This window comes from Numenius arquata, chromosome 17 (genome assembly GCF_964106895.1).
Source record: "Numenius arquata chromosome 17, bNumArq3.hap1.1, whole genome shotgun sequence".
NCBI lineage: Eukaryota > Metazoa > Chordata > Aves > Charadriiformes > Scolopacidae > Numenius > Numenius arquata.
This window is the reverse complement of record NC_133592.1, coordinates 7,070,945-7,090,308: the sequence shown is the minus strand read 5'-3', so window position 1 is coordinate 7,090,308 and position 19,364 is coordinate 7,070,945. Positions and strand designations below refer to the sequence as shown.

General features: G+C 56.6%; 1 protein-coding gene across 1 annotated transcript; it reads left to right on the top strand.

Moving 5' to 3' along the window:
- Window positions 1-5,941: 5,941 nt before the first annotated feature.
- XYLT2 (xylosyltransferase 2) lies at window positions 5,942-17,919 on the top strand. The gene is made up of 12 exons (XM_074160201.1): window positions 5,942-6,076; window positions 11,609-11,614; window positions 11,941-12,409; window positions 12,889-13,064; window positions 13,367-13,569; window positions 13,980-14,060; window positions 14,221-14,437; window positions 14,843-15,019; window positions 15,934-16,196; window positions 16,310-16,505; window positions 16,942-17,275; window positions 17,597-17,919. Exons 1-12 carry the CDS (start codon window positions 5,942-5,944, stop codon window positions 17,917-17,919), a joined length of 2,580 nt encoding a protein of 859 aa, XP_074016302.1.
- Window positions 17,920-19,364: the final 1,445 nt, after the last annotated feature.

Here is a 19,364-nt window from a genome sequence, read left to right as displayed (position 1 = left end):
GCCGGCAGCTTGCCCCATGGGCTGTTCCTGTGGCCACCAGTGCCAGTGGGACATGCTTGGAGGGTCAGGCTGGCTTCCCGCTTGGGTAGGAGCTGGTTGGACAGTGGAGCTGCTGCTCTCGTAGGCTTTTTCCTTGGAGCAACCTTGAAGAACATGAGGTTGAGCAGAAGGCAGGGAGCGAGATGAGGATGAAATCATCCCCCTTCATTTGGAGACTTCTCCCATACAGAAATGGTGCTGGGAATAAAAAAATGCCCCCTTGCGATGGGGTAGCCCAGGCCAGAGACCAGCCAGGCAGGGTGTGGAAGAGCCCGGCAGTGGGTGGGCTGCCTGGATCCATGCACCCAGTGCCCACTCCACTTGGCCCTTTTGACTGGGTTATTCTGGCAGGCCTGAGCTCCCAAAACTGCTGGTCTTCTCAGACTGACTTTTTTCATGCCGATACCAGGCAGAGCTGGCAGCTCCTGGGAAGCAGAACAGCGAGAAATGTTATATCCAAATGCATTTGTTGTATCCAAATACTGTCCCCCCGTGCAAATAGGGTCTCAGTGCAAACGCGATGGCAGAGGTGCTCCCGTCCCTCCTGCGCGGCTGCTGGGAAGTGGCTCCCCCAAACCCTCTGGTCCCACAGCCCCCAGGCAGGTTTGATCCTGCTCTCTCTCCCCTCCACCACCCCCAAGGAGCCCCCGTCTGGGAGCACAGGGATGGGCTGTAACCGTGACCCTGCTCTTCTCTGCTTTGCTGATAGTTTATTTCCTGGCAGCCACTAAATATGTTCTGTGTAAAGTATCGCTCCTTTATCAGTGACAGCAGCTGAGAATCTGATAGGATCTAGCGCCGTATTTGGCTGTATTTGTACAGCATTTTTTCACCTCACTACAGGGGTTTTTGCAGAGTGTCACCCCAAAAGCAGGTCTGGCCAGGCGGACTCCAGCAGCGTGGGAACCCAGATCTTTAAGGGGAAGGACACTGCTGCTCCAGCATGGACCAGTTCATCCTTCCTCTTTCCCAGCCCCACCGCCCGAGTGTTTTTCAAGGCTTCATTTGGAGACAATTCGTTAACTTGGTTAACGACTGCAAAGTTTCATTTCTGTATTTTTGTAATTATTTTATTCAAGAAGCCACGTGGAGCATCCCTGCTCTGTCAAAACCAAAGGCAGCTGGAAGTAAACGTCCTTGGTACAAGTTGTGGCTATTCCTATAGGTTATTCCTTTATAAGGTTGTATTTCTATACAAGCAAAATTCCTCCTGTGTTCAATCAGGAGCTGAACGCACACAGGGAGCAAACAGCGGTGGCACAGACAAGCATCGTTGCAATTTGTAATGAAAACGAGCATCCAGCCAGATTCCAGCCGTTGCTGGGGAAAAAAAGGGAAAGCAAACCCCTCCGCACCCACGCGGACAAACTTCTTCTGCCACAAATTTCATGTGGAACTGGTGGAAAGAAAAGAAAATCACATACTGCTCCTCCTGCCCCTCCATGTATTACTGGAGATAATAACACCCCTTCTCTGAAGGAGTCGGGAGGAGGAATCAGTTGGCTATTTTAAGGTAACCAGGTCCCATTATGCCATATCTGGAGGTAGTTTTCATGCTTTAAAAAAAAAAAAAAAAAAAAAAAAAAAAAAGAACTAAATGGCTTTCTTAAATTAAAGCCCTCACTGCAGCACTAAGGCAGAAATAGCTGCCGGCTGCATGATGAGGAAGCGTGGGGGGGCTGAGGGTGTGGGATTCTCAGGGTGTGCAAAGGTGAGGTGTTCAGCAGCACCTCCCGCAAGTGCATTTCAAGCACCAAAGTTTTAATACCTGAAGATTTTCAAGCTTTCTCGGGTAATTTTAAGAGAGAGTAAGAAATTTGCCTTTTCTCCAGCATTAGTGGCATCTCAGGGCAGCTGCTTGGACGACAGAAGTAAAGCCTGGCAGGTGAAACCCCTGCGCTTTTGGTGTTGGAAGGGCTGACTCCCGATGGAAACAAAACTGGGAGCAGAAAACCTGAGCTCTTCCCTGCACACGGTTCCATGCAAGTGGTTTTGGTCACGATCCGGTAGGAACTTGAGTGTTTCGTGAGGGGCAGGTATAAGGCAGGGCAGGGGGGATCATCTGGGGGGGTTGCTGGGTGAAGTCACGCACTGTACCCCCCTCCACCATGAACTAGGGGTGCACCCAGCTTTCTGCTCTTGCTTTTCCGGGAAGGAGGGCAGGATTTGGGGAGCACCTGCATCTTTCCTTGGAGCATTTCGCTCCTCTCCGTCAGAAGGCTCAAGGCTCCCTGTTGTCCCTTCCCCAGGGACGTGTGCTGGGGCAGGTACCCTCAGGAAGCAGCTGGCTTGGGGGAGCTTGGCTCTTGCACCCCCAGGGCTGAGCAACGGCTTCCCAAACTGTTGTTGCTACCCAGGAAACTGCACAGTGACGGGCTGTGGGAGCATCTCAGTCTTTTTTTTTTTTTTTGATAAACAGCCTCCAAACACCGTTAAACCATGACTTGTCTCTTGTGCATTGCAAGGTGAAAAGCTGGAACAGGGGAGTAACACAGGGAAGAACAAGACTTTTCCTGGGGAGAAGGCACAATGTGGTATTTTTGCCCTTTTTACTGACAAGCCATGCGTTTTCCAGCTTGAGCCCCACTTACGTGTTGGCCCAAAGCCCCCCTGAGGGTGCAGCACTGGGAGGTCTCACCCTTGCACGTGGTGAGCCTTTTCCTGCCACTGTGGAGATGCTGAGGCAGTCCTGCAGCTCTCGGCCTTTACGAGCATGGACCTAATTGCTCCTGTACAAGGGGAATCAAAAGCATAGAATGGTTTGGGTTGGAAGGGACCTTAAAGATCATCTCATTCCAACCCCCTGCCCTGGGCAGGGACACCTCCCACCAGAACAGGTTGCTCAAAGCCCCATCCAACCTGGCCTTGAACACCTCCAGCGATGGGGCCCCAGGGCAAGTCCCCCTGGAGCTCTGACAAGCTGTAGAGCCTTCCTGCAGCCCGGGGAACTCCTCTTATCTCAACCTCTTCCCCTTAAACCTCCCCCCCCCCGGGCAGTTGAGGCTGCAGCGTTCCCTCCGCTCTATCTGCAGAATCTGCCCAGGAAGCTCTCAGGAAGTTGTGGAGCTCCCGGAGCTGCTATCGCCACCCAGACACTGCTTCCGATTTCCCCGGCTGAAATATTTCCCCCCATCCCCAGCAGCTTTTCCAGAGGGTAAGGTAGGGATCTGCTGGTGAAGCTGTGGCTCCTGTGGCCAGGGTCTGCCACCGGCACAGCTCCAGGCTCCCATCCCGGGGTGCTCCTGCTGCTTGCAGCCACCCCTGGAGCTCGCCCGGAGCTCTTCTCGTTGCGTGGGTGTCCCGAGGGAGGTTTTGAACCTTTCTGGGTTTTATCGCAGCAGAAAGAGGAACGGGGTGGTTTTTTTTTTCTTCAATCAAGCTCGGCAGCGGGACAGGACGGGGTGGTGCGGCCCCCACCATGCCCACTCCATCACCCAGGTGTTTCCTGCCCTCGGGACTGGTAGAATCACAGAACCATCTGGGTGGGAAGGGACCTTTCAAGGCCACCTAGTCCAACCCCCCGCCACGGGCAGGGACATCTTCCACTAGACCGAGTGGCTCAGAGCCCCGTCCAACCCGGCCTGGGATGTTTCCAGGGATGGGGCACCTCCAACCTCTCCGGGTGTCCTGGTCTGAGTGACACAGGATTCGTTTCTCTTTCAGGTGATTTTTGCTTTTCAGTGAGGTCTCGTCTGACGCTCGGGAAAAACTGCATTTTTAGACCCTAATGGCTGAATCGGTGAAAAATATCTACTCTACAGCCAGCTCTGGGGGGCGCGTTTCAGGGTCTCGGCCATGAACATGCTCATACGTATGTCCTGTGCACACACATACATGTATGTAAGCACCCACATACATCACATGCACACCCATGAACGTGCTCATATATACGCCCCGTGCACACACATGCGTGTACGTAAGCGCCCCCAACACACACCCTGCAGGCGCGCACACACATCCTGCACACCCCGCTACGTGTGGATGTGCCCGTGCATACACACACGCACATCTTGGTGCAAACATGCGTGTGCACACACACCCACACCCCGGTTCACATGTACAGGCACACACATGCGCACACAAACGCACACACCCCAGTGCAACAAACGCTCATATGCACGCGCACATGTGTGTATACACACACACACACGCATGCACACATGTGTGCACACACATGCATAGTTACACGCACACACACATATGCAGTTACACACATGCACAGCTACACACAATTACACAGTTACACAGTTGCACACACGGTTACATGCACACACTCATATGCATGCACACATACACACACAGTTACACACATACACACACAGTTACACACACACACATTCACACAGTTACACAAATACACACAGTTAAACGTACGCACACAGGCACGCACATGCAGTTACACACATACAGTTACACACAGTAACTTACACAGTTACACACACAGTTACACACACACAGTTATACACACAATTACACACATACATACAGTTACACCCAGTTACGCACCCACAGTTACACATAGTTACACACACAGTTATACAGTTACACACAGTTACACGCAGTTACACACATACATACAGCTACACCCACAGTTACAACCACACAGTTACACAGTTACACACAGTTATAGTTACACACACAGTTATGCACAGATACAGTTACACAGTTACACACAGATACAGTTACACACAGTTACACACACACACAATTACACACACACAGTTACACACAGTTATGCACAGATACAGTTACACAGTTATGCACACCCAATTACACATACAGTTACACACAGTTACACACACTGTTACACAGTTACACACACACAGTTACACACAGATACAGGTACACACACAATTACACTCACAGTTACACACACAGTTACACAGTTACACACAGATACAGTTACGCACAGATACACACACACAGTTACACCCACAGTTACACACAGTTACACCCACACAGTTACACCCAGTTACACACAGTTACACACATACATACAGCTACACCCACAGTTACACCCAGTTACACCCACACAGTTACACACACAGTTACACACAGTTACACCCACACAGTTACACACATACATACAGCTACACCCACAGTTACACCCAGTTACACCCACACAGTTACACACACAGTTACACACAGATACAGTTACGCACAGATACACACACACAATTACACCCACAGTTACACCCAGTTACACCCACACAGTTACACACACAGTTACACACAGTTACACACACACAGTTACACACATACATACAGCTACACCCACAGTTACACCCACACAGTTACACACAGATACAGTTATGCACAGATACACACACAGTTACACACACAGTTACACATAGTTACACGCACACAGTTACACACATACATACAGCTACACCCACAGTTACACCCAGTTACACCCACACAGTTACACCCACAGTTACACACAGTTACACACACACAGTTACACACATACATACAGCTACACCCACAGTTACACCCAGTTACACCCACACAGTTACACACACAGTTACACACAGTTACACACACACAGTTACACACATACATACAGCTACGCCCACAGTTACACCCAGTTACACCCACACAGTTACACACACAGTTACACACATACATACAGCTACACCCACAGTTACACCCAGTTACACCCACACAGTTACACACACAGTCACACACAGTTACACCCACAGTTACACACAGATACAGGTACACACATAGTTACACACACAGTTACACACACACACCCCCGACCCCTCCCTCCTCCGCCCCCCCCCCCGCCCCGCCGCGCCCTCCTCGGCCCTGGCCCCGCCCCCCCGGCCCCGCCCGGCGCGTGCGCGGGGGAGGCGCGCGCCGGCGCAGCCCGCCCTGCCGCGGCGGAGCCGCCGTGACGATGGTGGCCAGCGGGCGGGCGCGGAAGCTGGCCCGGCGTTACCGGCTGGCGGTGGCCACGGCCCTCGCCATCCTCCTGCTGCAGGGGCTCGTCCTCTGGACCTCCGCCGGCCTCGACGAGGAGGGACCGGCCGAGGTGAGCCGCGGGGAGGCCGGACCGGCGCACCGGGGCCTGGCGGCGGGGGCCGAGGGGGCGGTGAGGGGACGGGGGGCTGAGGGGGGCTGCTGAGGGGGGGGGGCGGTGAGAGGGGCAGTAAAGGAGCTGGGGGGTTGAGGGGTGATGAGGGGGGCGAGGGGGCTGAGGGGGGTAGGAGGGCAATAAAGGGGCTGAGGGGATGCTGAGGGGGTTGGGGGGGGATAAAGGGGCTGAGGGGGCGATGAGGGGGGCGACAAAGGGAGCTAGGGGTGTACTGGGGGGGCTGAGGGAGGTAGGGGGGCCATGAGTGTACTGGGGGGACGATAAGAGGGCTGAGGGAGACAGGGGGCACAGAAGAGGTGGTGAGGGGCTTGAGGTAGGTGGGAGGCCTGGGGGGGTCATAGGAGGGCGGTGTGTGCCAGGAGGGGGCTCTTGTGGGGGGGAGAGACTCATGGGATGGGGGTCCTTGGGGGGGCAATGCCCCAAGGGCTGGTGTGTCCCCTTGCTCTGGAGCTGGGAGGGGACCTGAAGGGGATGCCCCCCCATCCGGGGTGTTTCTATGGGGCTGACGAGGCCCCATCCCAGGATGGGGTCCCTGGGGTGGGTGGGGGTCCCACAGGCCGCAGGCTGATGGAAGGCAGTGGCTGTGGGGCAGGCCGTGGGCTGTGGCCTGGGAGGGGCCCCGGCTGCAGCGGTGTGGGGTTGTGGCACTTGAGAAAGGAACGTTGTGGCCCAGGGGGTGTCTGAGGGGGTTCGGCGTGGCATGGGAAGCTCGCTGGGGGTTTCACGCTTCTCTGTGTTTTGGGAGACATTGTGGGAAGCTGGGGCTGGTGGGACCTGAGGCAGAGGAATACGAAAACACATGGTAATTCAGAGAGCTGGGGAGAGCACGCACAGCAGCTCAGCAAGTCTGTGGCAGCTTCTGTTTGGCTGGTCTGGTCAGGGATGTCCCTGTGAAGTGCGAGGGTACAAGGACCCTTTGCAGTCGTCTGTAGTCTTTATAGAAGAACAGTCTGCTAAGGCAAAAAAGCATCACCTCTTTTTTTTATGTGTGGGGAAACTGAGGCACGGGCTGGCAAAGATGTTTGGCCAAGGTCAGAGAGGGAGCAGGTGTCGAGGAGGACCCAGGCCTCTGGAGAACGCTGCTGCCACCGTCAAACAAAGCTCTTGGCCTCTGGGTTGCTTATTTGAATGTGTTTGTTGTGAGCTGCCATGTCCAGGCCTGCTGCATCAGTGGCTGAAGCTGGTTTCTCCAAGAGCATTGGGGAAGGGCTGGGAGTCCCTGTGTGGGATTCCTTGGCGAATGTCTGTGTGGGACCTCAGCCCCTCATCTTGGGTGGGACTCTTGTGCTCCAGGGGCTGTAAAGACTCTGTGGGCTGCTGACAAGCCCCAGGGTGAAGCCAGGTTTGGCAGGAGGGGGGACAGCATGCAGTGAGAGCTTGGAGCTGTGCAAGGGCAGGCATGGGGTGAGTGCGATAGCTGTGGCAGAGCACAGCCAGTGGCCGTGAGGTGAGAGGTGGGGATCTCTGGAGGGGCGAGAGCTTCCCCTCCCCATTGTGGGGCGCCTTCTGGTGTGGAGGGTGACCCCGTGGTCAGCAGGTCTTATCACGGGACTAAAAAGTTTTCTCTGGGAGAAAAGAGGTCAGAAGGGGAACTGGGCAGCTGCTTGCAGGGGGGAAGGTCTCTAAGGCAGATTTAAGATGTCTTTACTGAGCAGATTAATTCCCAACCTCATGCCTCATCTTGGGAGACCATGAACGGCCATGACCACCCTCGTGTGCTGCTGTATGCCCACCACCAAAACAGAACCAGGGAATAAATGTGGCAAGGAGAGAGCGGACATGGGGTTGCCTTTGATCTGGAGGCAATGAGAGCATGAAAGCAGACCGATCTGGCAGCTAGGAGTACCCAACTGCCCCTTCCCCTTTTCCATGACCTTGATCAAATCACTTCACCTGTCCCAGCTTCTCCTTCCCTCTCTGCACCATCTCGCACTGCTTGTCTGCTTTTTTCTTCTCTTGCCCTGCGCAGCCTCAGTCCTCAGCTGGTTTCCTCAGGTCTCTTCCCAAAACTGAGCTGGACAGCTGACAGGTTTGGCCATGAGTCCCATTTGCCAAACCTGTCAGCCCTGACTGCAGGGCTTGGGAACAGACAAACCTCTTTGGAGAAGGCAAGAACCATCCTGAACTTTACAGACAGCCCAAACCCATTAGCAAGCTGGGAAAAGTCCAATTAACCTTGAGTTCTTATAAAACAGCAAAACTCTTGGTTTCTGTGCCCTCCTGCAGCTTCCTATTTTGAACAGACCTGGAGGGGCCACCGTTCCCCAGGGGCATTTCTGGTAAAGCTGGAGGAATCCTGCCAGGAGAACGTGACCTTGCAGGCGCGGAATGATTTGGGGAACCTTGAGATCTCTTAATTGCCAGAGTAAATGGCTCCTTCCCACCAATGGACACAGCTCTAACCTGGCTTGTCCCTACCACAAATGGGCTGTGACTGGCTGTATAGAGCAAAAATGAGACTCGAGTCCTGTAAGTGCCGTGGAGTGTCTGGAGTTGGGCGAGCTCACCTTCCCTTCCAGACCAGTGCCTTCAGCTGGGGCACCTGCAGAGCTCAGAGGCTGCGCTGCAGCCACGTGCCCCAGGCTGGCAGCTGCCTGTGCTGCCTATGTGTTCCCAAAAGGGCTGCTCTGATCTCTGCTGGTGGCAGCCTCTTTCTCTGTCCTGCTCGATCCTTCAAAGCCTGCTGGTTTTCTTTTCCTTCCCTTCATAGGGGAGGGAAGAGCTTCCCCTGCTCCATCCCCAGTGGTTCCCTGATATGAGCTGAGCAGAGGCTGAGGGAGGACCTTTGCTCTTCACTGGAGCAGTTTGTAAACCCATCTTGCACCAGCAGCACCGATTGCTCGCTGCCCTGTAACGGGCTTCAGCCACATCAGAGCCACCAGCCCAACCCTCCTTGAGAAGGCCACATCACTCTGATCATGTCACTTCTCTTTGCGAGCCCGATGTTGGGGTCCTACAGGCTCTCTCTATTCACCAAACAGATGCTTTGTGGCATGCAGACCAGCAGAGGTTTGATCAGTCTCCATCCACCCAGGTCAACCCTGAGTTTCCTGCCTCCAGGAAGCCAAAATATCTTGTTCCAGCGGGATCAAACACCACAATCCCTGTCCAGACTGACAGATGGGAGAGGAAATTCCCATTGATACCTAGCCCTTTGCTGACAGCATCCTCGCTGCAGACAGCACGACCCCTCTGCACACAAAGGTGGGAGATGGGGGGACTGAAGTGATCCTGTCTCCATCGTGGTGACACCAACATCTCTTGAGTGAGTGTATGAGCATCCAGGAGTGCTTGGTCCTCAGTGGAGCTGGCACCGGGAAAATGCAAACCACAAAGTGTCCTCGTGGGTGAAAAAGAGGATCTGTCAGTTGGAAAAGTGTTTTAGCCCAGTCACGTCTCTCCTCCCACTTTGTCTCTCGTCTTTCTCCTTCCAGGCAGGAGGCAGCACCTCTCTGGGGTCTGTGTGTTGGTCCCCTCCATGTGCTGCAGCCATTAGAGAAGCTTCCCACAAAACATCTTTTCTTCTAGCCTTGCTAAGATTCCTTGATTTTTATTCCCACCACCCTGACAGCTTGTTTTAGGGGGCTGTCTCCAGCCATTTTAATTGTGAGGTTTAAGGATCTGCTGCTGCAGTTAGCAATCAAGCATCTGGATTCCTCTGACTTTGGAACATTTTGGCACTGGTTTTGCCTGATAAGCGCTCGTATGTGGCAGACGCCAGAGTCAGTTGACCAGAGGGGGAATCCTGCAGGACACCAGATGCTGTTAGCTCTGCTCCTCGCCATGACAAGCAGCTTGGAGACATCGGCGCAGCCAGACCTGTGCTGGGGATGGGGTGCCCCACAGCTCTGTGGTACTGTGGGGGTGGTGGTGTCACATCAGGGGACCCAGGACAAGAGAAATGACCTCTGGCTGGTGTCTGGAGTCATCTATATGTTGGGAGGAGGGGGATGGGGCACCCTGCCAGAATTCCTGCACACAAGTCTTAAATACAGCAGAGCAACGTGGCCAGTGTTGTTCCCTGCCAGGCTGGGGTGGAGGGATCGCTCTGCTGTGGTGCAGTAATTAGAAGCCATTGAGTTTGTTAACTGGCAGCTCTGGAAAGGCTGGCGATGCTTCTAATGACTTCCCTGCTGGGGAAGGCAGCCGGGTGTGCTCATGAGCTGGGAACAGGGCTTCTTCCAGGGGGACGAGCAGGACTGTAACCAAGGGTGAGAATCATGCAGGGGGCTGTCCCCAGGGCCAGGCCTGTTGGAGAGTGGAGGGTGCGAGTGGGGCCGACGAGTCCCTTCTGCAGGCTCAGCCCCATCCCTCCAGGAAGAGATTTGCTCCTTGCTTGTTGCCTCCCGATTCCTGTGACGCTCAGTGGAGAAAACAGGTTTATTACTCTCAAACAGATGGTCCTGCATGGTGACTAATGAACAGTTCACCGCCTGTCTCGGGCTGCCTGTGACGCCTGTCTGGGCAGAAGGGGGCTCGGCTCGGCTGGTCCTCGCTGACGCCAGCCCCTCGGAAGTTAAGCAGCGGCTTGGCCCCTTCCTGGGTGGCCATGGTTTGCAGGCTGTGCCACCACAACATGGGTAGTTCAGGGACACTGGAGCAGGCAGATCTTGCTGGATGCTTTCCAGCCTTTGAAGGGCATGATTTCTTCTGACTGTGACCTTCCCAGCAGCTATACCTACAGGGTGTCTTGTGCCAGGGGTTAATTCAGTCCTGCTGTCCTTGTGAGGCATCTGCCCATTCTCAGAAGATGCTGCTGCCCAGGAATAGCCCCATTTGCACTCGCTGCCTCCTGCAGTGCCCGGCGCAGTGCTGGGCAGGCAGGGTTTTGAGGGTGTTGTGTGATATCCCTGGCAGGCCTGGTGGGAGCGCCTGCAGTGGGCTGGGGGCATTGTGCTGGCGGGGCTGGAGCCGCACTTGCTGGGAAAGTGCTTTCCCACGAGCGTGGCTCTCACAGGCATCCAAACTTTCCAACTCTCCGCTCTCCCCAAGTCTGACTCGTTTCTGCTCATCAGCCAGCCTGGCAGAGGTAACGAAGCATAATTAACTGCTCCCTTTACACATCCGCTTGGCTCGGCAGGAGGGTTTGTTAAAGGGATTTCTAGAGAAGCTAGCGATCACAGCAACTGCTCCAGCCCAGCACAGGGAGCCGAGGCCCAGGGAATGGAGTGCAGGCAGGACCTCATTCAATGCCTCTCCGGTGCTTTTAGTCCCAGAGAGTGCAGCTGAGGCCGCCTGGGACCCCAGCTCCCAGACGGGTGTGCTAGGCTTGGGCTCACAGCGTGATCATGGCAGGGAGGAGCTGGTCCATTTGCCTCCTAGTAAAATAACCACTGCCAGCCAGAGCAGCCCTGTGGTTGTCCCCACCGTCTGGGGGTGCCCCTACCCATGCAGGACCCCAGAGGGTGGCTGGTGGCTGATGCAGACACAACCAACCTTGGCTAATTAGTCTTGCGGTGGGCCTGGCAGCAGGGAGTGAGACCCTCTTTGTGTGTCTGGGGTGCTGTGATGATGAGGTCTGCAAATTGGGGTTTCCCTTGCTGGCATACAGGCAGCTGTCCCCATGAGGGGGGCATAGGACCATGCAGGGAGGTGCGGAGGGGTCTTAAGTGGCAGGGGGGTGGTGTAATGTCCTTTGCTGTACAGTGGCTGCTCCTGGAGCGCCTGCTGTTTTGTAGCACTGAGCAACATGGGGACAGGGGGTATCGAGCTCTGGGAACAAGGATGCTCTGGGGACCATGTCGGCAGGCCCAAGTTAATGCTGTCCTCTCTTCTGCCTCCACCTGGAATCGGTACAGGAGCGGCAGAAAAAAGCCAGATTGCCCGAGAGCAGCGACGGCTCCAAGGACTCGGACAGCTCTGCCGGGCGCCGGGGCAGTGCCAGCCGGAAGCATGGGCGATGGCGGGGACGGCCGGACAGCCCCGGGGCGCTGGTGTCCAAGGTGGTGAGAGCCGTTACAGTGAGACACAAACCGGGACGGAGGCTGCCAGCCGCGCCGGACTCCTCCAGCCGGAGGAACCTGACGGAGCCACGCGGGGAGGCCCAGCTGGCCATCTTCCAGCAGGGTGACACGGGCAGCGTGGAGGGGGCTCCCCAGCCCACCGAGAACAGCTTCACCCCCAAGTGCGAAATCACGGGCAAAGATGCCCTCTCGGCGCTGGCCCGGGCCAGCAGCAAGCAGTGCCAACAGGAGATCGCCAACGTGGTGTGTCTGCACCGGGCCGGCAGCCTCATGCCCCAGTCTGTGCCTCGCCACTGCCAGCTCTCGGGTGAGTCCTGCTGGGGTGTTCCCAGTCACCCCTGGGCACTGGGAATCTCCTAGCCAGGCACGTGGGCCACCTTCCTTATGTCACCAAACTGTCCCACCTGGCACAAAGCGGCCTCAATCTGTCACTGATTCCCGGATTACCGCTGTCTCTGTAATCCAATCAAAGCTGTGCTAGCCTCCTTAAACTGGGCTGTTCAACCCAGCCTGCGGTGCCTGCACAGGTCAGAGCCAGGCGCAGCTGCATCTTCTGCTTTGAGGGGACAGAGGACACCCCTCTTTCCCAAGGCGTCCCTGTCAATTTAATGCCAAGGGGCTGCATGTGCCACCATACCCTGGCACTGCGGCGTGATGCAGTTTGCCTGATCCTGAGCTCTTCCCTGCTGTCCCCTGCCTTGCTCAGGTCTCCCTGGTTTATCAGGAGCTCCGAGTGGTGGGTGCCAAGGCCAGGGGTGTCTGACAGCCCTCTCCCTCCCCACGCAGGCAAAGTCAGCCCTGTCATCCAATGGGACGAGAGCCGGCTGCAGCAGGCACCCCCCAGCAAGCCCGTGCGCATTGCCTACATGCTGGTTGTGCATGGCAGGGCCATTCGCCAGCTGAAGCGGCTCATCAAGGCCGTGTACCACCAGCAGCACTTCTTCTACATCCACGTTGACAAGGTATGAGGCAGGGGCGAGGGGTGCTAACAGTGCCCAGAACAGTCGCTGGGACAGAGCTGGGTCATGGGTGGGCGGTGAGTGGAAAAGTGGCTGCGTAGCATTTGTCCTTGCTGCTGGTGGAGCTATGACCCTCCCACCCCTGTTTCTGCAACCCCAAGGAAACAGGATCTATCCCTCCTGCCCAGAGCAGTCTTGACTCTCCTCCCTGTGGAGGCTGGCATAAGGGCTGACCCTGGGCTGGTGGCGAGGAGGTCCCAGGAAGACAAGCCTCCCCACTGACCGTGAGCCGTGTTCCCTGGCAGCGCTCCAACTACCTCCATCATGAGGCCGTGGAGCTGGCCCGGCACTACCCCAACATCCGTGTGACGCCCTGGCGCATGGTGACCATCTGGGGAGGTGCCAGCCTGCTGAAGATGTACCTGCGTAGCATGAAGGACCTGCTGGAACTGGCCGAGTGGCCCTGGGACTTCTTCATCAACCTGAGTGCCACTGACTACCCCACAAGGTGAGGACTCTGCTGGCGCAGAGGAGGATGATGGAGGTGTTTGGGCTGCATGATGCTGCAGCAGCCTTGGGAGGGGCAGGGAGCTGAGGGAAGATGGAGTTGGAGATTGCACCCACGTGCTGGTGATGATGATGCTCCAGGGCCAGGCTGGTCCCATCTCTGCAGAGGAGACCAGCCAGTACCTTGGAGGCTGTTTTTCCTGTGGCCTAGGTGTTGCAGGCGAACACGCATGTGAGGCGCCAGACAGCAGAGAGGCTGCGTCTGTGTCTCCCCAGTGATGGGACCAGGGTTTGAGTCAGCACCCACCAAGCAGCTTTAGGCTCCATGTGTCTGATGGCTCTTGCAGCATGAATGTTTACTGGGCTGCTTTTACCTTAGGGGCTGTTAATGCTTTCTAATTTTCACCACAGGACCAATGAGGAGCTGGTGATGTTCCTGTCCAAATACCGAGATAAGAACTTCCTCAAGTCTCATGGCAGAGACAATGCCAGGTAATCCCAGCTAGGGGCAGAGCTGAACTGGAGAAACAGAAAAAGGAGGAATTTCAGAAGAGAACTGAAACAGTTGGGGCAGGGGGGGAAGTTCTGGCCGCATCTGCACCCAGCAAAGTGTATGACGTCCCTAACCCTTCATGCTTGTCCCCATGCCCAGGTTTATCAAGAAGCAGGGCCTGGACCGCCTGTTTCATGAGTGTGACTCCCACATGTGGCGGCTGGGCGAGCGCCACATCCCTGAGGGAATTGTGGTGGACGGGGGCTCCGACTGGTTCTCGCTGACACGCAGCTTCGTGGAGTACGTGGTCTACGCTGAGGACCAGCTGGTGTCCCAGCTGCGCCAGTTCTACACCTACACGCTCCTGCCAGCCGAGGTGGGTGCTGGCTGCAGGGCATGGGTCAGATTTTCTTCCCACTGTACTTAACATCACTGTCCCACTTCATCCCCACCCTGGGTAGCTGTGAAGGGCACTGATGGCTCTGCTCAGACGTCTTTGTGCCTCCCCTTTATCCAGACCCAGGTGTGAAAGAGGGAAGAGAGGAGCAGATAGGACAAGGGTCATGTTTATATCCAACCCTGCTTTAGGTCCAGATTCCCCTCTGGGCTGGACAAGAACGTCATGGGGGGTCTCTTACGCATTGCCCTGTGCTGAGAACAGGGATAGGTTTCTGTTCAGGAGCTGTCGAGGCCTGTCCTGCGAGTGAGGGGTGGGGTGTCTCCTTTAAATGTTCATCGTCCATCCCCACTGGGTCTCCTGTCCCTTCTCTGCCCTGCACAGTCCTTCTTCCACACGGTCCTGGAGAACAGTCACGCCTGCGAGACGCTGGTCGATAACAACCTCCGAGTGACCAACTGGAACCGGAAGCTGGGCTGTAAGTGCCAATATAAACACATAGTCGACTGGTGCGGGTGCTCCCCAAATGACTTCAAACCCCAGGACTTCCTCCGGCTACAGGTGAAAAAGATCCTCCTTTCTCCTCCCGCTCCCTCCCTTCCTCCCTGTCTCTCTCCCCTCTGAGCTCCCCGACAGGGACATCCCTGGATGCCGTGCCAGCTGCTGTGCATGCCCCCATGAGTGTCACCCCAGCCCCACAAGGGACAGGGGCAGGATTGGCTCCCCAGTTGCTGTGGGGCTTGGCATAGACATGTCCATAAATGCTCAGGCAGCAGGATTACCCTGACTGTCCTGCCCAGCAGCCAGGCTTTTGCTTGCAATGCTGCTCCTCCTCCCAGGCTTTCCCATTTTCCTGCTCTTTCCCTGCAGACTTATCATGGGGCAAACACGTTTCTGGTAAAAACACTTCAGAGTGCTGTTCTCTTTGGCAGGACAAAACGCCTTGTGACAAACCATCTCCCGTGCTCTCAGTGTGTAGGGACATAGACTGAACAGGGGAGGTTTTGGGGAGATACACCCAGCCCTGAAAAGAGTATTTAGCAGGATTTTTGAGCAGTCCTGGGCTTGTATAGTGCAGGGCCCTGATCCTGCAAGCTGTTCCACATGGGCAGGCTGTGTGCAGGGCTCTGCAGTGGCTCTGCAGGGTGGGGGCCCATCTGAATAGAGTTTGCAGCTAAGGAGCTAGATGACACATGGCTGCTTCTGAGCACAGAAAGGGGGGAGAGAGTGGGAGAGCTGGGAACTGATCTGCATTACCAGTAAGTGTACTGTGTGCTCCCACTGATCCTGCTGCCATAGAAGATCCCACGTGGAGGCTGGCTGTGCTTTGCTGCTCCTTAGCCTGTGCCACCAAAGAGGGCAGGATGGGTCCCAGCACGTTTCTTCCCGGTGTCTCTCCCTCCCAGCTGCTCGGCTCGGGTGGGAGGGCAGAGGGGCTGTAGCCAACACTGCTAGAAATGCCTGTGCTCTTCCAGCAACTCTCCAGACCCACCTTCTTCGCACGCAAGTTTGAGTCAACGGTGAATCAGGAGGTGCTGGAGATCCTGGACACGCACCTCTACGGCAGCTACCCGCCCAACACGCCGGCCCTGAAGGCGTACTGGGAGAACGTCTACGACCGCGTCGATGGGCTTAGCGGCCTCAGCGATGTCACCCTGACCTTCTACACGTCCTTCTCCAGGCTGGGGCTCCGCAAAGCCGCGTCCGTGCCGGCAGCGAAGGCCGACAAACTCTGCAGGTGGGGTATTTGCTGCAAGCTTGAGCCGGGCTCTGAGTGGTGCCCTGCATCTCGTGCTGGGAGGATGCTGATACTCAGATGTGCAACCTCTCCGTCTGTCTGTCTCTCTCCAGATTTGAACCCCGGGGCTTCCCATCCAGCGTGCACTTATATTTCTATGACGACCGTTTCCAGGGTTACCTGGTGATGCAGGAAGTGCAGAATTCAGCAACTGGGCAGGCAGAGTCCCTGGAGGTGTGGATGATGCCCCAAGGAGCTCTGAAGCTGGCAGGTCATGGAGGGCAGGCAAACCGCTTACAGAACCTTGAGGTAAATGGGGAAAGGTTCCCCCACAATGCCCACTTTCCTCCCTGGCTTTCCTATGCCATGCTGCTCTTCCCCCACTGGCATGCTGTGGGGACAGAGGGACACAGTGCCACTGTCATGTCTGAGAACAAACCTTTGTCCAGGGAGTGTGGCTTCTGTGTGGGCTGTGGAGCTGATCGGTGGGGAAGAGGCTTGAAGGGGATCTTTCAGGGGGAGCTGAGACTGGTGCCCTCTGCCTGCAGCTGCAGGAGGCATCACGCACAGCTGGATTGGCACCAGCAAGGTGCAGGCAGGCAGGGGAGCAGTGGAGGGTGGGGTGTGCATTGCTGTGGGCTTCAAAGCTTGTGCCTTCCCTGGTTCAAGGAGGTGAAATGCAAAACCTGAGCTGATAGCATCTCCCTGCCCAGCGCCCCATTGCTCATGCCTCTTTTCCCTCCAGGTGGGCACGGAGTGGGACCCCAAGGAAAGGCTCTTCCGCAATTTTGGAGGTTTGATGGGGCCTTTTGACGAGCCGGTGGCCATGCAGAAGTGGTCGCGGGGCCCCAACCTGACGGCCACGGTGGTGTGGATCGACCCAACCTATGTCATCGCTGCTTCCTACGACATCACGGTGGATGCCGAGGCAGAGTTCACCCAGTACAAACCCCCCCTCAACCGGCCCCTGCGCCCTGGTGTCTGGACCATACGCCTCCTCCAGTTCTGGGAGCCCCTGGGGGAGAACCAGTTCCTGGTGGTGCCCCAGACTTTCAACCGCAAGCAGCCTCTCAGGAAAGGTGAGGATGTTCTGGAGGTCGGGGCTGGAGGTGGGGGGCTGCTGGCCTCTGGGCTGCAGCTGATGACAAGGCAGGAGCCATCCTTACTGGTGTCCCCTTGCCCATGTGAGTCCTTAAACCAGGCCCCTGGGCAGCTGCATAAGCCCATTTGTGGGTCAGTTCGATCCATCCCACAGCAGCACCCTCGGGCTGGAGGAGAGCTGGGGTTCCAAAGGGGATGGGGGGCTGAGCCCTGCCAGGGGGCTGGCAGTAGGAAGGGTAGGGTGCCGGAATGTTGCTGCGCTGCTCATCCCTTCCCTCTTCAATCCTTGTCCTGCCCAGATGACAGCAACTGGCTGCACGGTGGGCCCCCCCGCAACGAGTATATGGAACAGAGCTTCCAGGGCCTGGGGGGGATCCTCAACCTGCCACGCTCCGAGGAGGCGGAGGAGGACGCGGTGCGGAAGGCGCAGCTGACGGGCAAAGCGCTGGAGGACTGGGCGGATGGTGCCATCGGCGCCTTCTGGTCCGTGGCGGACGTCTGCATTGTCAGCCCCTCCACCTGCGGCTCCCTGGAGACCTGCAGCAAAACCTCCTGGAGCTCCCTTTCCCCGGACCCCAAATCAGAACTGGGGCCCGTCAAACCTGACGGGCGGCTGAGGTAGCAGGAGCAGCCGGGGGGGCGGCCATGGGAGCAAGGAGCATCCTCCATCACTGGCGTGGGGGGGGTGTCCGGACTACATTACCCTGTGCGGTTTGCACCGTAGTCACTCGAGGAAAAAGAGAATGGGAACCTCCCGGCCAGGAAAAACCTTCTCTGGTGGGGTATTTTAGGTGGAAGGGGAGGTGTGAGGTTGATCTTGCCCACCTCCCCCAGGAAGGGGTACTTGCTGGCCAGGGAAAGCGTGCCAGGTGCCTGTCACCACGGGGGCATGGATGGCACTGGCAGCCGGGAAGAGCTTTTTGTTGGGAAGAGTGTTTGTTACTGCAGGCCTCAGAGCCTCGGGAAGGGGTGATGGTGGGGGAGGCAGGGAAGGCCGGTGGATGGGCAGGCTCTGGACCAACTCAACACCCTGCCCTCCCTGCCCAGCCCCGGGCTGGATCTCTGCAGGATCAGGCCCTGTGCTGCTGGCTGCCCCCTCCTCGGGAGGGCTGGCAAGGGGCTCTGGGGACAGGCAGAAGCAGAATGGGTCGAGGCCTGCCGTTTGCACGGAGCTGCTGCTGGCCCAGGGCTTGCATCTCATCCCCTTCACCCCAGCCCTTTAGTTTGTATTTTTATAAATATATATATATAGAATTATATATGATGCAAAGTGCAATAGAGACAAGACCCCGCGTTGGCCGGGAAGTCCTTGTGTCTCCATCTCCCCTCAGACTGTAACATATCTTGTTCTTTTGGGTGTCCTGGTGATACAGGACAGGGTGCTGGGTCGTTTACATATTTTTTTTTTATTATTAGTATTGTTATTATTATTGTTTTGCTGTTTCCCCATTTCCTGCTGGGGAGCCGCACCCTGAAACCCCTCGGTTGCCCCAGGGTTTTGGGGTGCCGCTGCCCTCCGAGGCGGCTGCCCGACTGTGCCAAACATCCGGAGCTGCCAGTGCGTGTTGTGCCACGGCTCCAGGAGCCGGGGAGCGCTCAGTTCAAGTCCAACAAGCCACTCTGCCGCCTCTCTCTGCGCTTCAGCAAACGCCCTGGGGCTGGGCACCGGGACGCCCCAGTCCCTTGCCAAAAATGTGTCCTGGTGCAGAAGGGACGGAAGCTCGCCATGCCTGGTCGGCTGCCCTGTGCCACGGCCCCTGGGCCCAGCCTTTTCTTTTCTTCCCCGGTCGGCAGAAGTTCTCCGGATCTGCTGTGCTTCCCTGGCCAAAAAGCAAAGAGGGGAGATGACGTCCGGCTGGCTCCATCCGTTCTCCGCTGTTTCTACTTCCCCCCCGGTGGAGGGATGCAGCAGAGCATCCCCTTCCCCACGGTCCTCCCAGGGCTGGGCACTGCCTGACGTTCCTTTCTTGAAGACCAGCACTGCGTGGAGAAGTCTGGGTTGGGTTTTCACCCTGGGAAGATGCTTCAGTTGTGCCGTGTGGGACTGCAGCGGGAATTCACACACAG

Coding starts and splice junctions, on each gene's coding strand:
- XYLT2 (XM_074160201.1), top strand. CDS start 5,942: ATGGTGGCCAGCGGGCGGGCGCGGAAGCTGGCCCGGCGTTACCGGCTG. Junction 12,410..12,888: donor TCGCCACTGCCAGCTCTCGG/GTGAGTCCTGCT, acceptor CTCCCCACGCAG/GCAAAGTCAGCCCTGTCATC. Junction 17,276..17,596: donor CAAGCAGCCTCTCAGGAAAG/GTGAGGATGTTC, acceptor TGTCCTGCCCAG/ATGACAGCAACTGGCTGCAC.